The sequence below is a fragment of the Hakea prostrata genome, chromosome 2 (genome assembly GCF_041222555.1).
Source record: "Hakea prostrata isolate BN-2017 chromosome 2, UWA_Hpros_2, whole genome shotgun sequence".
NCBI lineage: Eukaryota > Viridiplantae > Streptophyta > Magnoliopsida > Proteales > Proteaceae > Hakea > Hakea prostrata.
This window is the reverse complement of record NC_142601.1, coordinates 75,140,844-75,163,521: the sequence shown is the minus strand read 5'-3', so window position 1 is coordinate 75,163,521 and position 22,678 is coordinate 75,140,844. Positions and strand designations below refer to the sequence as shown.

The 22,678-nt window shown below is 40.3% G+C and overlaps 1 protein-coding gene across 11 annotated transcripts in view; it reads right to left on the bottom strand.

Annotated features, from left to right (window-relative positions):
• Positions 1-8,786: 8,786 nt before the first annotated feature.
• The window catches only part of LOC149026492 (Putative methyltransferase family protein), a 39,332-nt gene continuing 25,440 nt past the window's right edge, over positions 8,787-22,678 (bottom strand). For 8 of the 11 annotated variants that reach the window (XM_089146794.1, XM_089146793.1, XM_089146792.1 and 5 more), the window contains 9 exons: positions 13,977-14,060; positions 13,709-13,837; positions 13,489-13,554; positions 13,330-13,396; positions 13,135-13,235; positions 10,570-10,614; positions 10,120-10,449; positions 9,923-10,025; positions 8,787-9,708 (listed from right to left, as the gene is read on the bottom strand). In XM_089146794.1, coding sequence (XP_089002920.1) covers positions 9,626-9,708; positions 9,923-10,025; positions 10,120-10,449; positions 10,570-10,614; positions 13,135-13,235; positions 13,330-13,396; positions 13,489-13,554; positions 13,709-13,837; positions 13,977-13,994 — 942 coding nt within the window. In that variant the 5' untranslated portion in view covers positions 13,995-14,060 and the 3' untranslated portion in view covers positions 8,787-9,625. Of the gene's footprint in view, positions 9,709-9,922; positions 10,026-10,119; positions 10,450-10,569; positions 10,615-13,134; positions 13,236-13,329; positions 13,397-13,488; positions 13,555-13,708; positions 13,838-13,976; positions 14,076-22,678 lie in introns of all 11 variants that reach the window. The other 3 variants (XM_089146798.1, XM_089146802.1, XM_089146801.1) reach the window with 1 other exon arrangement.

Genomic DNA, 22,678 nt, shown 5'->3' with positions numbered 1-22,678 from the left:
CACCCGAGCCACGGACGAGTGGTTTTACCACAAGAGCCCGATCGGCGCGATTCGGGGAGACGGCAGCACGTGACGAGACGGTGAAGACCGGAATACGATCGAATTTCGTGAAGGAGACCGAGGACTTAGGAGGATCGATGATCAACCAAGGCAAGACGAACGGTTCGACAGACCACAAGAGAGTACAACCGATTCAAACACAAGGTTGGATACAGGGTAAGAACTCACCACAGTCGAAGAACCGTCGTGATGATCGAGCGGTCGCGACGAGAGGAATGCTCGGGAAGGACGGCTGTTCGTGATGATCGAGTAGCACGGGATGATCGTGTTAATCGAGGTCATGATCATATTGTGAAGATCACCCGACCCGGATTGGTCGGGAATTGGCCAACATCAATGAGAAATTAGGGCGCTGGCTAAGGGAAGAATAACCGAGGATATTTACTCAATCATTCGGAAGACTCCTTTGCGAGCCAATTGCGGGATATCGGTTTCCCCATAACTTCCGTTTGCCTACCTTCTCAACATTCGATGGCTCCGGAGATCCAACAGCTCACATCGGCTATTACCAAAGCACCATGGCGTTTCGGTAATTCGATGAAATTTTATGCGGGTTTTTGGTTCATCTCTAACCGGAGCGGCACAAAAGTGGTTTTCGAACCTCCCTCCGGAAGGATTGTAAACTTTGACGAATTGGGCGCCAATTCATAGGGCGATTCCAGAGTGGAATACAGGTCAAGAAAACGGAAGAAACCTTGTTTACTGTCAAACAAGGAAAGAGCGAATCAATCAGAGAGTTTCTGAAAAGATTCAACAAAGTGACGATGGAGATAGAAAATTTGGATGAACAAGTAGCCAGAACTGCTCTATTCATGGGACTCACTAATCGGAAACTCCTAGAGTTATTACTACAAGATATGCCTGCGACTTATGCTGAGTTGGTACAGAGATGCTAGAAGCAGGCTGAAGTCATGGAGATTCTAGATGCGCGCCAAGGGGATAATAAAGTCTCAAATAAGGAATAGAAGGCTCTGAGCGAAGAAGCCGAAGAAAATGTTCGTGATCGGGTTGGAAAATCTCAGCCTTGGCGCCAAAGGTCCCCCGGTAAAAGTGAGTACACTCCATTGAATGCTCCTCGGGCTGATATTTTGAATATCCTCAAAAGAAAAAATATTTTAAAGTGGCCGCCTAAAATTCTAAAAGAGGATGAAAAGTATGGATCACAAGGACTATAGTCATAACTAATGAGCGCATCGGGAGATATTGAGAGATTGATATCTCGGGACACGAGAAGAAGGAGGAGCCACGGAGCAGGGTCAAAAGGGATCGTGGTTAGTTCGAACATCAAGGAGGAATCTAAGAAAGGAAGGAGGTGATTGAAGCTACGGTCACCACCACCAATCGGGGACAGAGGAATCACCGGAGTCGAAAACAAAATCCAAATTTGTTGAACCGGAGAGAGGAGCGAAAGAAGCTAATGGTGAAGATTCTATTACCAGAGAAGACGAAAGAGATGTTTGTTTACCCATGATGATGCTATAGTCATCAAGGTAGAGATTGCAGGCGGAAGTGCATAGAGTTTTGATTGATATAGGGTGACGACCAATCCACAAGTGTATCAAAATTGAAGGTGGATCGAGACTTGATGTAACCTTCATCCACACATCATATGGTTTTGCAGTGGTCACGCAGTGGCGGAAGGATCGGTCCAATTGGATTTATCCATTGGAAGTTTTCCTAAGGAAACAATGTCGAATCAATTTTTTGGTGGTTCGGGAGGCCAGCCTTATAATATAATCCTCGGCGACCATCTTTATCCAAGATAGGTGCTATTGTTTCGACAAAGCACCGAAGATAAAATTCCCGACTGATATGGGAATTGGTCAAGTCTCCTCGACCGGAAGATCTCTGCAGTGTTATGTTGCCTATTTAAAAGACAAGAGGGGAGGAAGGTAAAGCCCGCCTATAGAAGTTCGAGATGATCGGGAAGAGACAGAGATGCAAAGACCGAAGGGCAGTAAGGAAGCAAAGTGGATGAAGAGTGCCGAAAGCTTTGAGGAATTAAAAGAAGCACTTGGACAACCACCGATCTGTCCGGACCAAAGAAGGGGAAATATTACAGCTATATCTAGCGACGTCCCTTTGGCGGTCGTGCATTACTTGTTCGGGAAAAGATAAAAAACAGTGGCGATTTACTATGTAAGCCACGTGTTGCTAGATGGGAGACAAGATATTCACAGATTGAGAAGAGGCCGGCTCTCATGATGGCCGCCAGAAGCTAAGGCCATATTTTCGTGCTCATCCAATTGAGGTATTTACAACTTTTCCTCTTAGTAAAGTTCTTAACAAACCTGATTTGTCCGGAAGGATGGTGTCCCGGTCGGTTGAACTCAGTGAGTTCCAAGTGAGCTTTAAGCCAGAACCGCAATCAAGGCTCGGCATTAGCCGACTTTGTAGTAGAAACTACCGCACAGTGGAACCCACCATTGAAGATCCCATTATACCAACCACTTGGGAGGTATATGTGGATGGTTTGAGTAATAAAGATGGAGCAGGAGCTGGAATTCTATTAAAAAGTCCAGAGGATTTATTATTCGATATGCTTTGAGATTCGCATTTGACGCAAGTAATAACGAAGGGAATATGAGGCTCGATAGCAGGACTTCGGTTGTCAAAAGCATTATCTATTGCAGATGTTACTATTTATAGTGACTCTCAACTTATAGTCAACCAAGTCCAGGGGGAGTATGGTATTAAAGAACCACGCTTGAGAAATATCAAGAGATTGTGGGCATTTCAAAACCAATTGAATTTGAAGATATCTCGATTTCGAGGAATGAAAATTCAGTGGCGAGATGAGCTATCCCGACTAGCCAATGCCAAGGAAAAGAATCTAGACCCTTCGGTCTACATTGAAGAGATAACTTTTCCAAGTTATCATGAGAAAGAAATTTTTATATTGAAGCGTAACGTTGTCGGATGGATCCAATAATCGAGTATCTAAGGGATGACAAATTACCCGAGGATCCAAGAGAGGCAAGGTTGATCAAGATTCGATCAGCTAGATTTGTCATTCGGAATGGGAGACTATACAAAAGATCTTATGCTGGACCCCTTATGAGATGTATAGGCCCCGAAGGAGCAAAATCAGCTTTGGCTGAGGTTCATGAAGGAATTTGTGGAGCTCACATGGGTGGCCGAGCCCCGGCTCACAAAATTCGAGACTTGGGTTATATTGGCCTAAGGTCCAAGAGGCTGCTATGGAGTACGTTCGTCGATGGGTAAGTCAAATTCATGCTACAAGATCGAAGCGCGGCGGAAACTATGACTTCAATTCTAAATCCCATTCCCTTTGCAATGTGGGGAATTGATATCATGGGCAAATTTACCAAGGCATCAGCGGACGGGAATATCGATAGTAGCAATTGATTACTTCACAAAATGGGTAGAAGCAGTGCACGGCGGCAATTACTGAGAAAAAGTGGAGAAATTTGTGCTTGAATCAATCATATATCGCTTTGGGATTCCAAAGATTATTGTCACCGACCATGGTACTCGGTTCGATCGTCCACAATTTGAGCAATCGTGGAACATATATGATCGAGCATCGTATGTCCTCGGTGGCATACCCCCAAAGCAATGGGCAGGTAGAGGTTACTAACCGAACGCACTGGAAGGAATAAAGAGAAGACTGAAGTACAAAGCTTCTTGGGTCGAAGAACTTCATAATGTATCGTGGCTTATAGAACTACGATTTGAACACCCACAGGAGAAACTCCATTCAAGTTGGCATATGGATCCGAAGCATTGGCACCAGTGGAGATAATGCGGGACATTACGGGATCGTGAGTTCGAGGAAAAAGCAAATGAACAAGGACTGCTTGATAGTCTTGATTTGTTGGACGAAGTTCGGGCAAAGGCAATAGCACGAACTCAACATTATCAAAGAAGGATAGCGTCTCATTATAATACTCGAGTGAAGAATCGCGGTACTTAGCCGGAGATTTGGTGTTGAGAAACACCTTAGCTTCCGACCCACTCACCAAAGAAAATTGGACCCTTCCCGGGAAGGACCTTATATGGTTGTGAAACCGGTGGTTCAGAGCTTACAGCTGAAGAACATCAATACCCGAAAAGAGTTGGATCGTTCGTGGAATGCTAGGCATCTCAAAATGTTTTATCCTTGAGGGTGATTTCAATTTTGTTCGCGATGTAATCATTTTCAACTCAATCAATGCAATTTTTGGCTTTCAACAAACTATCTTTTATTGGGGGCATCATACACCACATTCAAGAACAAGATCCAACTATAAGGCATCGGATGAAAATTCTGTGGGTCCTTCAACAATTATGGAAATTTGAACTTTCTTAAGTAGGCATCGAATGAAAATCAGTGAGTTCCTGAAGGGGTTTGAAACCGAGTGAGTTCCTTGAGACTTATTGAATTTTTGAATTATCCTTAAGTAAAGGCACGGTTTAAAACCCGAGTGAGTTCCTTCTGGACTTATTGTATTTCTCCGGAAACCTTAAGTAAAGGCATCGGTTTAAAACCAGTGAGTTCCTTCTGACTTATTGTATTTCTCGGAAATCCTTAAGTAAAGGATCGGTTTAAAACCCGAGTGAGTTCCTTCTGGACTTATTGTATTTCTCGGAAATCCTTAAGTAAAGGCACGGTTTAAAACCCGAGTGAGTCCTTTCGGACTTATTGTATTTCTCCGGAAATCCTTAAGTAAAGGCATGTTTCAAACAACTAAGACCTAATGCAACAGCGATTCAAGTGGCTAGCAAAGTTCAAAATAAAGTTAATTTCTTATTTCTTCAAAAGATCCAAAGAGGCAAAGTATCAAAACAATTACAAAGAGCTGGATACAATCTTCGGTCAAAAAAGGAAGTCATCATAGGTGACTGTTGAGAAGTTATACAAGATCAACGCGACTTTGCTAGAACAAACATATGAGTCAACCATTGGTGGGGATACAAGGAAAAGAAGAGAAGAAATGAGGATTACAAAAATATTTCAGATGCATAAAATCGTCCGCAATTTCATACTCTTTGTCCGCTTGTCCAGAGAAGTATGGTCCTCGACCAAACTCGATTCAAGACAAGCTCGCATAATTGACTTCTTCCAGGGAGAATAAACAGAGAATCTTCCGGATATTGCATAATATCTGAATCGGAAGGTGGAGGATCAATCTTATCCTTGGTCCGATCGGGAGGAGGAATACCAAGTCGGTAAATACTTCAGGATGGCAAACAAGACTGTAGGGAGTCGATCAAAATGAGGATCCTTCCTTAATATTGATTCCCATACTTCGTTCTCACCATCCCGACGCCTGCAAGTTATAAGCATTCAGCATATCAACAAAGGGCTTACCGTGTAAATACTTGAAGACGAGCTCGCGAACATCGGTTGGAAGGGATTTGGGCAAAGGAACGACAACTTGCATTTCAGGTAACGTTTCGGATCCTTTGCTCTCGACTTTCCAACTATTCGCTCCAGTTCGGATCTTCTCCCTGGCATCATCCAAGTCTAACCGAAGACGACCAATCATGAATTTTTTCTCCGCCACCTCCCAAGCTAGATTCGAAGGCGAGCAAGGGAAAGAGACAAGGAAAAGGGAGAAGGGATAATGAAGAAAGAGTGAGAAAGTGAGGAGACAAGGATGAGGGGAGAAAAAGAGGAGAGAAGGAGGAGAGTAAAAGGAGGAGAGGAGGAGGAGGTGAAAGCTGAAGGAAAGGCATAATAGAAAAGACGAGAAGGACAGGATTCAAGGAAAGGGCAAAAAAGGAAGTGACGAGCCAAGCAAAGAAAGAAAAAAGTAAAAAAAAAAAAGGGAGGGAAGTGGAAAGAGATGAGTAACAAAAAAAGAGGAAGAGGGGAGAGAGAAAAGAGGAAAGGGAGCAGAAAAGTATAGATGGAGAGTAAAGAAAAGGTAAGAGGGAAGGAGGAAAAGAGAAAGAAGGAAAGGGGCCAATGGAAACAGTGGAAGGAGCAGAGGAGAACAAGGAGATTAAAATAATGGATGATTTCGATCAGAAAGGAATGGTATAAAAGGAAAAGTGAACAAGAGGGAGAAAAATGAGTAGGGGAAGACAAGCACGAAGACTACAATATCTAAAGATAATGAGGAATGAAAGTTAAGTGATGAGTTTATCATAATACTGATGCAAGCAAGAAGAGAAATAAAGGAAATGAGAAAGAAAGTCTATTCATTAAATAGGGGTAAATGAAAAAGGGAGAAGAGAAGGCGAGGGAGGGGAGGAAAGGGGAGAGGAAAGGAACGGGGAAAGACCAAAAAAGGAGGATCGAGGGCCATAACGAAGGAGGAGAAAGGAGGGACCAAACACGGCAAGGGGAAAGCAGCCGGGAAAAGCGGAGGAGACACCGCGAGGGGCAGAAGAAAGGGAAGGGGAAAGAACAGGATGGAGGCAAAATATGAAGAAGATAAGGAAAGAAAAAAAAGGAAGGGAAAAAGAGGAAAAAGGAAAGATTAAGGGAAGGAAGAGAGGTAGGAGAACCGACAGAGGAAGAGAAGCTTTGATCTACGGTCAAGACGGCGAGGGGGAAACGGTGGCGCTCACGAGGCGGGTTCATTCTTGGAGGAGAAAGAAGAAGGACAAGAGTGAATTCAAAACATATCACCATCAAATTAAAGGATGGTGGTTAGAAGCCACAATGAGCAAGCAGATAAGGATGGAGTTATACTCCACCAAACCAGTACCTGAAACGGAATGGATTGATCGAGGGCTCTCTCGGATAAGGAAGGCCTGGTTATTCTCGGAAGAAGAAGTACACCTCCTCCGTGGTTGGAAGTTAAGATTGATGGAGGGGAGAAAAAGTATCGTTCGGATCTTTTGTGGTTAGAAGGGCAAGTTCCTTTGACAAGGATGGCCCCTCAATCAAGTTAGCCTTATTGCGTTTGGAAGAAAAACCATCGAGGATGGGAGATAGAAAGAACATGAAAATGTACAAAAGAGAAAGAGATGGCGTAATCCCAAGTTCAAAACACAAACCCAAGAAGAATGAGATGGCTATGGGGAGGAGCATCGGGACAAATGTTCAGTGATTCGAATGCGGAGAACAAAGGATTAAAAAAGGGAAAGTGAACCCCGCTTCAGGCATCTATATACAGAGAAAATTCACGAAAGGGATGAACAACCCTCTCATCGGGGGGGAGCCCTAACTCGATATGAGAAAGGAAGATCAAAATCTTGGACAGCTGAAAGAAGGGTTTCCTCATCGTAGATGGAGGGAAGAGCCGAGTCCACCATTGGACCCGGAAGTTTGAGGTTGCCTAGAAGACTGACAATCTTGGAAGATCCAGACTCGAGAAGGACAGGAGAAGTTTCGGTTTTTCTTTCAAATCCTTTTGAGAAACTCAGCGAACTCGCGCCAGAGGACAGTTAGGGTTTTGTTGTCACTATCCGACTGTTCGGGAGCAGGAGAAGCAAAAGCATCACTGCTATTACCAACACTGGGTACTAGAGAAGCCCTATCGTCCGCCATTACTTGTTTCAGTAAACTACAAAAAGAAAAAGACCAAGAAACTTACCGATTCAAGTGAGGCGGAAGCTTGAGAGCAGGAAGGCGCGAAGGACAACAAAGGTTCAAATTCCGGACAAGAAGAATGAAACCTACGAAGACAACGAACCGCTTTAAAACTCCCGCACGAGTGTTCGGGAATCGAACAATCGAGATTGATTCAAAATCAGCGATCAAGATTGAAAGACGTTTTGAAAGTTTGAACTCACGAATCCGAAATAGGCGTTCGGAAACCGTCGCTTGGATGACGTGAGCCACGACAGATCAACTGCAAGGAGATATGTGGCCTTACACTCACAACGCCGAGGAAAAGTGACCACTGCATTAAATGTGATATGACATTTAATGAAGCACGCAGAGATTATCACCCGACGACGAACCCAGTTAAAAACCAAGCCCTGGGATCGACCGAACGCTTGGTCCGGGGGCTCGTGATATGGAGAGATTATGATCAGACCGGGTTCATACCGGTCCGACCTCGACCCGGTCGAGACGGAGAGATCCGACTCGCTCCCGAGAGAACCGGATCCGGAAGATGGCTTGTCGAAGAAGAAAGCTTATTCGGCTACAAGCGTGCCCTAATCCTACTTATGGATTAGGTAATCACCCTAATGATGGCAGACTCGAATTGACGGCTGCGAATAATCATTATGGAAGGGATAATCATCGCATAACCTAAAGGTTATCTCAGGAGTCCTCTACTAGCCCAAACTAGTAGAAGTCTATTGCTCAACGGATCTAACTGATAAGATCCAACGACTACCCAAGGAAGGCTCAAGTGCATCCAACGAAGGAGATTCGAAGGTACACTCTATATAAACCTCACTACCATACAAGGTGAGGGGATAAAAAAGAATACTATCTGAGACTCAGGTTCAGATACATACTGATAGACCTAAACTATCAGCGATCTGCTATCTAGATCACCTTTCCCAGTTCTTCATTCCTTAGCTCTGCGCTTCTAGCGAGCCGTTTGTGATTAAGTTCATCAACCGACTTAACCTTCGGAGGTGGACTCCCGACCCCAGCGGTCAGGCCACATCTGACGCTTTCGTTTTGCAGGACATCACGTGGAGATCTAAGGGCTGAGCAGATTTTGGACGCATCAGTAACATAAAACGGATGCAACCAAAAACTGACTTACTTAGTTTAACAGATGGACATATAGGGTTTACTTGCTTTAAGACTGTCTCATGCTAGATGTAGTTACCACTAATAAAAAACTCATGGAGTGCCAAGTTAAAACTCTTTTCTTTTTCTTCCACCGCTAGCTGAATAATTTCTTTTGCTTATTGTACCTGGTTCTCTGAATATGTATATCTTTATTTGTGTCGGAGATGTAAAGTGTTTTTCAACCAAAAAAAAAGAGAAGAAAAAGAGATCTTCACCGTTCATTCGTTTCAAACTCATTAGTTCCATAATATTAAAGCCCCATCTCAACAGAACTGATAATCACTAGATGAACTACTCGGTTTTGGTCCGCCCAACTGTGACGTCTTCCCTAATAAGAGTCACCTTTCTTTCTTTTTTCAATTATTTTTTATGCAAGGAAGATATCTTGATTTATAAATGAATAGAGGGATATTTTGGAGTTTCGAAAATAAAACTAAGTAAGGGTAATTTAGGATATCATAATGACCATTGAAAGCAATTTGGAATTCACATTAAAATATTTTCCTAGTTAAAGGTACTTAGGGGTTCACCCCTAAAAACAAATTAACAGTACAAATACAACCTAATGGAAAAAGTTAAGATAAGAGAGGGAGGTGTTTGACACCTTTACACCTTTACCAAGTAAAAGGGAAGATAAAATAACATTATCCAACTAAGGAGTCCAAGTGTCATTTGGTCAAGTAAAAGGAGGGGAGGTAGGTAGGTGACTTTACCCTTAAAAGCATATAGCAGAATCAGAGGAACACTGTACCATACAGATACCAGAGAGAAACAAAAGACAAAAAACCTGAGTGATACATAAACTCAAGTGATCTTGACCAGCACTTTAATTGTCTGCAGTTACCATTTAACTACACCCGTACAAGCCTCTGAGAGAGGCGTGTTACATGCAGACCATGTGATATGGGTCTACTTAAATGAAAGCTTCCATACTTCTCGAACATTAGAAGAACCATCAGCAACTTCTGCAATCAAATCAGATACCATAATACCTGCAAGACAGGGTCCCAACTGCTAAGTAATCCCTAATACTAAGCTGATATAATGTAAACGACATCTTGACTCTGAAAATGTAAGGCATGTGGTCATTCAATAAACTTGATGCAATGATTCATAGCCAACTACTTGAAACATTGACCGACTAACCAAACAAGGAAATGCTGATATCCATTGCTTTGAGCAATATAGGGGTAGCGGCTGACTCACCATCTTTTGCTACAACAGATAGGAATTGTCTGGTTCCTCCTCCTACACCAAAATAATGCTTCTTTGCCGCCAAGTAAACAACTCCATGAGGGTAGCTCAGGCACTGCAGGTAAAATTTTTGTTAAGCTAAAAGAACCATAAGTTCATTGTGTGATGAACAACAAATCAACAGAGATAACCAAACAAACAGTTTAGACCTTCTTTATGAGTGCATAGAGACTCTGAAGAGAGGAGATCGAGTATACTGTCTCTGCCATTAAAATAACATCATAACCAGTAGTAGGATGTTGCTCCAACCTCACACCCAACGAATTTTCATCCTCAGCATTATGTAGATGAAGAAGATGTTGATGTACCTCACTCCAGTCACCAGCAAAGAAGCGAACATCTGCGTCACTATTATTCATTCCTGTTCCACATGTTGTGGAGCGAACAGTTTCCTTCCCAATATTTGCACTTACATTTGGTATCGTCAGACATTGGAGGACCTCAGCATTGAAATCTTGGAAATGAATCAGAGATGCACCCTGAAGGAACAAGCAGACAACAATTTAAAAGTCAGAAAAACCCTCAAGCTGGAAATTGTTGGAAGTTAGAATGGCATACAAATTTATTGGTTATATGCATCTTTAGATAGGATATCCCACCTCAAGGCATGCAAAGATCCCAGGAAGCCCATGACCACATCCAAGCTGACGGAAAAAACAAAAGGAGAGCATAAATAGAAATAATTTAAAAAAGACCATTTTGTGGAGAATCTATGTAAGTGATTCAGTAATTTTTAAAATAAATACCAATTTACGGTGAAATGAGAAAAATTGTATAACACTCCAAGCACAATAAAACAAAATTTGTGACTAACTATAAATCAAGGATCAAAATAGCAATGTCAAGGACAGTTTCAACCAGCCTCGAAACCGAGATGAGGTCGAAACCAGAGAATTTTTCTAGGACAACGCAATATATGGTTTTGGCCATATTTCGGTGACCTATTTAAAGAATAAAGAACACAATGGTGCATGTAGTTATCATTCAAGTGGCAATGTACTTGAGAGGTTTTGACAATTACAAAGACATGTAAATTTGAACAAATACGTAAGTACTTTAAGTATTTCACACAAATACAATGTCCACAAAGTAAATAACTAGAAAGAAACTTCTGCTAACATCTTCACTCAAATCCAAGTTGAGTTCCTCAGTGGATCCATCACATGAGGCACGTAGTATTGGTTGGTAAGATCTGCTCCACTTCTCTGAATACTAGAGAAAAGACTCCCATGTCATGGTCTTGGAACATTTGTTTAGGTAGCCTGACACCATGAATCTAAGTGGCATTGTCAACATAAGCTAGATAACCCCACCTAGGGAATTTAGCATCGGAGAATAGACTGCAAAAGGATGACGATTGAATTGGCCTATCTTGGTGTGATGGATAACCAAATGTGGAGTCCACAAATGATGAGCCTAATCCTGATCCATTACCCTATCCGTACACAGACATACTAATAGAATTAGCAGATGACCCCCCATATCCTGCAACTCCACCATATGCTCCATAAGGATACAACCATAAATCCCTTATGGTGCAAATCCAATGATCTCCATACCATTGTCCTAGGACTGGGAATCAACGAATGATGATGATCACCGTATCTAAATCCTCTACCTCTAGGCTCATCCAAGATCATGGTTTCCATATGATCTGTCATTCTCAACCCATATGATTTGTCATCCTTATGTCCACATTTTTGTCTGCGCTAGCTGTAAGTACGTGCACCATGATCTTTATCCTGTGTCGCATGCATGAATTGAGACTTCCTTGTGTACCTCAAATCCTCAAGCCATTTGATACTTCCTTAAATTGAGAACTCAATCCATATCTAGGCTTAGTAGATGCTCAACCACCACTAACACCATCATCATCATCATAGGGTCGATAACCCTACCACTGTCCTCACTCTATCCCAGAAGCCATCACTAGATATTATGGATTATGTTACTCTTCTTCCTGGGGTTGAACAACCCTCCCAGTTGAAGCACTCTTCCAATGCGAACATAGACCTAAGGCCAGCCTTCCTGTCTCAAAACTTTGTAATGCAATCTAGTTGGTTGCAAACCTTGTAATCCCTGGCCTAACCAAGTCACCACCACACCTTGTTCTGAAAATATGACACTCAGATGGCTCTTGGTGTCGCAGACATTTAGACCATAAGGATCTATTTTAAAAGGCCCTGAGGGCTGAAACTATATTATCCCAGAGTAGGAATGGTAATTAAGGCCCAAAACAGGAGGAACAATGTAAAAACCATCCATCAAGCCACTTACACTAACCACCACCTCCACACATCCTCCATGAAATACAATTCCTCCAACAGCAGACTACAAAGGAAAAACCCCCATAACCAGCAGCAGCCAGATGAGTGTTTGTACTGCCATTAGAGGGGACACTATGTCCACTTCAACTTGGATTCATCATATCTATGATAATTACCACCTCAAGGAAAAACAAACACTTATCCCAATTTAATGTTATGTTTACAAGTAACAAACATATTGCTCAAGTTTGATCAAAGATTCCTCACCTCCAGCCATTATAATAATGACTCCCATGAAGAGACATAATTAAAGCATTCATTTAAGAACAAACCTACAGAAATTATATGGGGACAGTCAACTTGCAAGGGAAGAAGTAAAAAGAAAGCCAATACTCATGATGTACTGAAAGGCTACCAATGATTCAGAGAATCAAAATCCTTAAGAAGTAAACATGGATAAGCTCATAAAATTCATCGAGTAAAATTTTTTCCTTCTCTCAGATGATGGACCTATAGTCTTTACTCTTTAGTCTAACATTATTTGCTTTAAAAGTTGTTTTGCAATTGTCCACATGCACTGGAAACCCAAAAATCAGTTTAACAATTTCTAAAACTCAAGACAAAATTGAAGCAGATCAATCATCTGAATCCCAAGGTGCCAAAGAAATGGATTAGATACAAATTCTTTTATTTAAATTTTTTTTTTTTTTTTGGGGGGGGGGCGGGGAGGGACCCAGTCCTGGAAACTGATTAAATTGCAAACTTAAATAGAGATCAGAAAGTTTCAGCACTGCACGGTAATCGTAGATTGATAGCATAGAAGCAATGAAATTTTTTAATGCTAAATAACTTGGTATTAAAGGAAAGAACATTTAGCACCTAAGCAAACCAGCCGACCTCTAAAACACGTTGTCCTGCAAGAGTTAGCCGTCCATCCAGGATATTTGAACGGAGAATCCTAACCAAATCGAGAGCGCCTTCCCATAGCTTCAATCCCCCTATTTGCAAACAGTGATGTCGGTATGAGCACTCATGTACAATACAACACATTGAACACGGATGACTGGATTCAAATATGTTATATAACAGTACCTTCATATTTCCCAGGAACCAAATCTGAATTAGATAATGAAAAAACGTCACGGGTACTCACCCTACCCTGAAACAAATGGGCTCTCAATTCAACGTAATAATGCGTCTGGAACTGGGAAGCGCAAAATCGATCCACATAATTAATTGAATTGATAATACCTTAAGTAAAGCAAAACCTTCACCAAAATTCACAGACTCTGTGGTATATTCCACAGTTGAAGACGCCTATTTGTCATTTCCAAAAAAAAAATCGAAGCATAAGCCCTGTGTTCCAGTAAAGAAATTTAAAGCAAAACAGAAGATTGAGAAGAGAAGGACTTGCATTCTTTTTTTCCAGGAGGGGGGGGGGATTGGGGGTTTAATGAAGTGAAAGAGTTACCTCACAAGGAAGAACTTCAAAACAAGGAGGGCGTGGATGAAGAGGCTTTTCTGAAGACCCAAAAATCCCTACTCCTGACTGATTCTGGCTACTCCACATGGACGAAAAAGTGAAGTTTTCCTCTGGTTTCTACAGATGTTGACAAAATACATGAGAAATGCATCACCTTTTTCTGTGCCAGATTATTTTGACAACACAAAATAGAACACCAAACCAAAAAAGCAAGAACCATTATAAAGAGAGCCTATCGTTCAAGAACATTTCTCACCGCTGCATTTCCCGCCATTACCACTCGATCTGCTTTTGCTTTCTTAGCTCCCTTTGATGGTAATATGCTTTGTTAAGTTGACCTCTGCTAACATGACAGCTGAAGAGTCAATCGAGTACAGAAGAAAGGGAAATTATCACCACCACCCTTGAGTTAACCCTTAATACTAGTGCCATCCCAAAACAAACCCCAAAATATCATGTAGATACATACTAACAAGTTATTTTTTCAGAAAAAGAAAAATGTCCTTCCAATAATGCGAAGTATCTATTAATTATATCCTTTAATTTAAAGACCCAACGGAATGAATGTAAAATCAACTTGTTGACAAATTGATCAAGGAATCATTGGCATAATGCTACTTGATTATAGCGTTAATACTATTTACATTTACATTTGTATTCTCTTCTTGGTTTAAGTAATTCATTACTTAAAGAAAATGGTATAACAGATACTGCACTCGAAGAGGGGTATTTTTATTTTATTAAAAAACAATCTATATTATCACCATGAAAAATAATATAAGGTCAAATCCATGAAAAAAGGTTTGGCTAGATTTTTTTTCCGGTGCCGGCTGCCGACCTGACGCACCAACCCTCCTCCTTAACCTGGGCTTGATGGATGAGTGGCAAAACTAGGATGGATAAGATAAGAAACGATCATATTAGAGTTGGTCTGGGAGTTGCTCCCATAAGTGATAAGCTTAGAGAAAGTCGTTTGAAGTGGCACGGCCACGTTCAACGGAGACCTATAAATGCTCCTGTTCGGAGAAGTGATATAATCCATATTGAAGGAACTAGAAGAGCTAGGGGTAGACCTAAGATAACCTTAGGAGAAGTGGTGAGAAAGGATATGTATAGCTTAAGCCTTGTATCTAGCATGGCCTCGAACAAAACTGATTGGAGGGCAAGAATCCATGTTGCCGACCCCATTTAATTGGGACAAGGCTTATTGTTGTTGTTGTTGTAATCTATATTATCACCATTACAGAGAACCAATTCAGTTTTATGCCAGGAAGATCAACAATGGAAGCTATTTACCTAACCACGAGACTTATGGACGGGCATAGAGAATGTAAGAAAGATCTTCATACGGTCATTGTTGACCTACAAAAAGCCTATGATAAATATCCTAAAGAGATAATTTGGCAAGTACGAGAGAAAAGAAATGTTACAAGTTAATATGCATACACAATTAAAGATATGTATGATGGCTCAACAACAAGTGTGACCATGGCGGGGGGACAAGGTGGTGAATTCCCAACTATAGTCGGGCTACACCAAAGATCAACTTTTAGCCCTCTTGATTTGCACTATAATGGATAATTTAACGAAAGACATTCAAGATGAGGTTCCATGGTGTATACTTTTTGTTACGAAATTCTTTTGGTAAATGAGACAAAAATAGCGATTACTACCAAGGTAGAATCATTGATAGCAACTTTCGAATCAAAAGACTTTAAACTAAGCAGAATGAAGACGAAATATCCAACATTCAACCTTAGTCGCGAATGGATGAATGATGAGCGGGTGAAACTTGATTGGAAGGAGATTCCACGAAACGAATATTTTAGGCACCTTGACTCAATCACAAATAAAGAAAAAAATATAGTGGATAATGTTTCCCAAAGAATTAGAATATGGTGGATGAAGTGGAGAGGTGCGTCCATAGCAATGTACAAAATCTCGAGAAATTTCATTTGTCTTGACCTTAGTGAGACTATTCAAAAAGGTGGAACATTTTGAGCAAAGTTTTGACAAAATTCGCCAATATTTCCTGGAAATTTCGAACGCTTCAGTCAAATTACAAAAATATTGCACGTTGAAGGGGCTTCTTTGAAAATTATGGGTATAAAAAGCAACATTTCATCAAAATTTTGCACGCTTCTTGCGAAATTTTGACATGGCTGAGACTTTCAACCCCATTTGTACTTCGAATCTTCACCTTTCTTAGACATTCTTTGCTCAAAACTAGGAGTTTTTACCTCAATCTTGTTGACAAACATGGTGTGGGGGTGGATTGAGCTTGATTTCATCAACATTTGGGTGTTTCTTCCCTAAAGGGCCTAAACTATATTTTTTTGCAAATGCATGTTCGATAGTAGTTCAAAGTTTATGAAAATAATATGTTCAAAACCGTGAGTTGATCTATGGGCTGATCTACGAACACATGGTGTTGAAGTTTTTCACTAAGGTTGTGTTTGGCATAGTTTTTCTTTTCTTTTTTTACCCAAAAATTTGTTTTCAGCTGTGTTTGGTACCGTTTATGAGAGTTATTCCTGTTTAAAAAGGCCCTAAAAGAATAGAAAACTACAAATAAATAGAGAGCTGCTTTAACATTTGGTTTTTAACTCTTTTTATGGAGGGTTTAAAACCTATGTGATTTACGAGGGTAAAATTGTAAATTCGTAGAATTTTGTAAAATTGCTTCTTCTCAATCGTTCCTCAACAACACGAACACGGCCAGCAACCCACACCCAAATCTGGTCGGTTAAATTCTTAAGTAACCTACAGAGATTTAGATTTCTGGTTGTAATGCCAATGAAATTTTTTCATCTATTCCGGTGGTTTTCTCACCTCCTCCCTGGATAGAACCGGTTGAAGAATGCGCAGAAAGGCCTATGCCTTGATGTGCAAGAGATTCTTTCCTCTTCTAGATATATGCATTACTTTCTAATTGTTGTGTAGGAGTCTTGGTGAAAAAGGTTTGGGTTTTTTGGAAGTCCTACTTTCTATTTTTCTTTAGTTACTAATTCTAGAACTTTCCTTTTTTGTTGTTTCTATTTTGGACAGATCTTAGGAATGCTATGATGTATGGGGCATAGTGTTGGCGCTATTAAATAAAATCATATAGATAAACTCAGTGTAGCAGAAATGAGAATGCTAAAATGGATGAGTGGCAAAACTAGGAAGGATAATATAATGAATGATCATATTAGAGTTGATTTGGGAGTTTCTCCCATAAGTGATAAGCTTCGAGAAATTCGTTTAAGGTAGCACGGCCACATTCAACAGAGACTTATAAATGCCTTGTATGGAGGAAATGATATAATCTAGATTGAAGGAACTAAAAGAGCTAAGATAACCATAAGAAAAGTGGTGAGAAAGGATATGCATAGTTTATGACTTGCTTCTAACATGGCCTCAAATTAAACTGATTGGAAGGCAAGAATCCATATACCCAACCCCATTTAGCTGGAACAAGGCTTATTATTGTTGTTGTTGTTGTTAGGAATGCTAGTATTTTCTATCCACATATTGTAATTTTTTATTTCCTTTTTGGAGGACAAGTTACTTGTCTCTCAAGTTGTATAGTTAAAGCTATAAAAGGCCAACACAGATATGTTCTAGTGGTTGAAACCAACACCTCTTAGTGAAGAGGTCGTGGGTTCAAATCTCACTGAGGCATATTAATATCCCCATCCCCCGGCTTAATAAAGCCCCTTTGTACCAAAAAAAAAAAAAAAAAGCTATAAATAAAGGCTGCCTGCGATTCTAGTGCCTCTTACTAGAATCACAGGCTAGTGCGGATTCTCTCAGTTCTTCTCTCTTCTTCTCAGTTCTTGTTGCTGCACTGTTTTGGCTCAATAAGGTTTATTTTCTAACATGGCATTAGAGTTTTATTTATTCAAAACAGTGTAATACCATTCCTTCTTCTGAAGTTCACATCTGTATTCAGTTTTCCTTGGTGCGCAGCCACCTAATGTTGTACCTAACGTATCATTAGATTAGGTAATTATATGAACTGATCTATTCCACCTATTATCCTACTTTTAAAGGTCCCAGAACATAGATCATCATTTTGCACTTTGCAGAATTGTTTTTTGCTGTTTCTCTCTCCATTCGGCTGCTGCTTGCAGAATTTTTTGCTTTTTTCTTTTTTTTTTTCCTTCTTCTAGTTTTGGGATATTGTTTTGAACCTCTACTCTACTAATTGTGTATCTACTACAAGTTATAATGTCTTTAATTACTAGTGATTTGACTACAAGTATTGTTGAATCCAAAAGATCACAAGTTGATCCAATGAATGTTCAGATTACCTCCATCAAACTCAAAGGCGGTTCTAATTATTTTTGGTCACAAGTCATTTGTGTTCACATACTTGCAAAAGTTAAACTTAAATTTATTGAGTCTGAACCTCTGGCTGAGACTGACAAATCCTATCCTAGTTGGACTAAAGATGATGCAATCATCAAAATTTGGATGTGGAATAACATGAAACCTGATATTGCAACCAATATTATGTTTCACAAGACTGCCAAGAGAATATGGGATGATTTGCAAGAAACCTATGCCCAGGCTAAAAATATGACTTGAATTTATAGTATCTATGAAAAGTTATTCAACTTTAGCAAGCTAACAAGTCTCTACAGGATTATTACAACTCTTTTAAAGTCATGATGGAAGAATTGAGTGTTTTTTTACTTCTCACCATAGATATAGTGAAACTTAAGGCCCTGAACTGAAATATATGAAAGGACATCTTCTTGCTTGAGAACATGTCCCCAATCTTAGTAAAGCATATGCTAGACTTCAACGAATTGCCTTGCCTAAAGGTGGTTCTTCTGGAAGTAGCTCTAAAGGAGAGAGTACTACCTTTACTATGTCTCGTGGAAGAGGAAGTGGTCGTGGTTTAGGGGGAGTTAATCGACCTCATGGAAATGATGGTGCTCAGTAGTCTAATAAAGCATCTAGGCTTTGTACTCACTGTGGTAAAACTGGACATGTGGTAGAAGTTCGTTGGGCCAAACATGGAAAACCAAAGTGGGCCAAACAACTTGTCAATCATGTCGTATCTGATGGTGGTACTGATACAATAGCAAACAATGATGGCGGTTCTAGATTTTCTTCTGGGGACTTGTTTAAGACTCTTCAAGATGATGAAAGCCAAATTCGCCATCTACAAAATATTAACACAGCCGCTTCTACTTCCATTGGTGCTTTTGCTACCACTCTCTCTCATGCAGGTAACACAACCCTTCTCACCTCTACATCCACCCCTTGGATCATGCATTCAGAGGCTTCTTCCCACATGACTAGCAAGTCATCACTTTTTCATTCTTTTTGCAAAACTGTTACTAATAATTCTATTGTTATACTTATAACCATGGAACAAAATTCGACCGAAATTTCTTTAATTTCGGTCGAAATGCTTGTATATTTGCAAATTGAAATGAAATACATGGACAGGCACAAAAAGTATCCTGTATTAATAGGATACGAAATATCGGCCTCATACTGCATTGAGCCAAAACAACACACTGGTAGGCTATAAAGTGTCCATTTTCAAGCTTATTTTTGACCTACCGTCATTTTCGGGCATTTCGAGTGATATCGCCAAGGACATTTCGACCCTATTTGATTTTTTTTTTTTATTTCTTTTGCTTCCATCCCTCTTTTCACCTAATTTTTACAACTCCATTTCATTCAAACACTAGATTTGCTCCTCCATTTGTGCATTTTCACAAATCTTGCAAGGTGAGTAATCAACTTCCTCTTTTTTTTTTTTTTTTTTTTTTTTTTTTGTTTTGTTTGTGCTTTAAATCATCTTGGATTGCTTCCAAATTTAAGCATGTTTACTTTAGAGTGTTGATCTATGAATTTGTTGTGTCAAAATTAAATTTTTTATTCTTCCTACTATTTTTTTTTATTTTTCTGTTATTAAAAATTATTTTGTAAATTATGTATATTGCTAAAATTGTAGATGTATAGTAGATGTATGAGCTTCAAATTAATGTATGTGAGAGTTAAGACACCATATTTCTGTGATGGTGTTGAATCAAAATTTTTTTTTTTTTTGTTAATTATGTAATTTTATTGTATTTAATGTATATTTAAATAATTAAAAAGTGGGGGTGTAATTTTATTGTATTTAATATATATTTAAATAATTTTATTGCTGTGATGGTGTTTTATTGTTAATTATATAATTTTATTGTACCGTTGAAGCACTTATCGGGGGAGTGTGAAGGAAAAAGTGGGGATGGCTTTCTCCAAATGGACTTATTACCATAATATTCCAGCACATACAGCCCAAGGGCCCTATTATAGGGATATGATTGAGGAGATAGGCAAGGCTAGGAGTGGTGTACAAGGACCCACCCCATATGAGATATATAATGTCTATTTGCCTAAGCATAAAGAGGACTTAAATGAGTATATTAAGGGATTAAAGCCCATGTGGGCTCATTATGGAGTGATTGTGATGGCTGATGGTTGGACTGGTCCCTCTAGACAATCCATCATCAATTTGATATAAATTGTAACTGATAATGGCTTCAACTACAAGAAAGCTAGGTTGAAGATGCAAGAGAACTCCATGTATCAAAATAGTCAAAACATATAGTATTAATTTTCATTTTTAAATACATATATTTACATAATTAAATTACCTGTACACTTTATGACATTGTATTGATGCCTTAATGGATGGACAGATATAAGCTCTTTTGGACTCCATGTGCTGCTCACTACATTGACTTAATGTTGAAGGACATTGGAAAGGTCAAGCTTGTGAAGAAGACTGTGGAGCAAGCCCGACAAGTTAGCACCTTCATCTATAACCACACATATGCATTAAAAATGATGAGGGATAAGTGTCAAGGTGACTTAGTGAGGCTAGGCTTAACCAAATTTATTACTAATTGGATAGCACTACAGAGCTTTGAGAGTAGGAAGACTGGCCTTGGGAGCATGTTTGCATCAGAGCAATGGTTTAGCTGGGAGGTTCTTCATCTGTGGGAGGAAGGAAAGCACAGTTGACCGTACTCAATGAGACTTTCTAGCATAATGTGAGGATAGTGGTGAAGATGCTTGAGCCTGTGGTGCATGTGTTGAGGATGGTAGATCAACAGAGAAAACCTACTCTACCATATATATTTGTTGCAGTAGAGAGGATGAAGCAACAAGTTGCTCAGGTCCACCCACACAGCAACAAGAAAGTCCTCGAAATCATCCAACTTAGATGGCACTCTATGTTGCAGCATCCATTGCATAAGGCTGGTGAGTTGTTAAGTCTAGTATTCAATTTAATTTTCATTATGTTATCACATTATTAAGCATTAACGATTCCCTTTTATGACATACTTTTTTTTACACAGCATACTATTTAAATCCTAAGTACCATTACAAAGACAATCTTGGGATGAGGCAAGATTTGATGGATGTTGTCCAAACTGTAGTGGAGAAGTTGAAACCGAATCCATCTAAACAAGCAATCATCCTTATGGAGGTGAGATAGTGATTTGAATCATTTAATATTCACAATTCATAGTTTTATACTAAGTCATTAACCTAGTAACTAGTTATTATTTTTTCCCTTTGTATATTAGATAGATAAAGGCATTTAAGGATGCCACTAGGAGCTTCAGTCGTTCTGTGGCCATATCGAGACGAGAATCTACCCCTCGGGGGTAAGTTCATTCATTTATTTCATTATATAATTAATTTTTATATTCTATCTTTAATTTAGTTATTTAAGTATTAAAATGACTCGGAGTCTATGTTTGTTGCAGTTGAGTGGTGGTTGCAATTTGGACGTGACTCACCCCACTTGAGTGTGATTGCAAGCAAAGTGCTCTCCCAGACATGTTCTGCCACTGGTTGTGAGTGAAACTAGAGCACCTTTAGCCTTATTCACTCGAAGAGGAGCAACCGATTGGGTGTAAAGCGTCTAGAGGACCTTGTCTACATACACTATAATATGAGACTGAGGGAGGATCATATTAGACAAGGGATGGACAAAGAGAGTAACAATATCGAGTTGGCCGACATATTTGAGATGGATGATGATGATAACCCAGTAGTTGACTGGATCAAGGACAGTGGAGAGCCATTGTTGGATGAGGAGGGACGTCGTCCCAGTAAACAGATTGTAGAGGAGATGGGGGCTGATGTGGAGGACTTTATGGCCCAGGAGGGGAGTGCACATGCAGCGCCCGCCCGTCCCTTCGTGCCACACCCTAGTGCATCCACCCAGAGTGAAGATTTGATTGTCTAGTCCGACACTGAGGATGATGTGACTCAAGCCTCCGACAATGAAAACGATGGTGACGATGATGACGATGACGATGATGATGATGGAGGGGATGAGGAGGGTGTTGGACCTCGTGATCAGGATTCAGCTGATCCTAGGGACATACCACCACCACCAACAATACATGAGAGTCAAAGGGGGAGGATGACCACTGAGATTCATAGGTGAGGGTCAGTTCACCCACGCGACACAGGATTTAGACCATATTGGAGCTGCATCTCGAGGCCAAAATGTTTCCTCTACATATTCAAGGAAGGGGAAGGGGAGACAGCACGGCTATAGCACTGAGGACACGCCATCATATGGGTCCTACCGTCCGGCTGATGCCGAGAGCTTGGTGGGATCTATGAGAGCGATGAGCATTGATGATTCTAGGGACTCCTCCACCTCCAGAGGATCCGGATGGCATAGGCCTGCAGAGTCCTCATATGATACTGCTGTGGAGAGTATTGGTTCTACTGGATCGACTTATGGAGCTTATGGTTATGGACCATATGGTGTCCCTCCTGGCTATCAGATTCAAGGTCAACCACTAGTGGAGCCTTATGGTTATGGAGCAGCCTATAGAGCTTATGGTGTCCCTTGACTCCCTCCCACTGTCACCTATCGGAGTCAGCCACTGGAACCTTATTGTCAGTATGGACCTTATCCTTATGCTGACAGCCAGG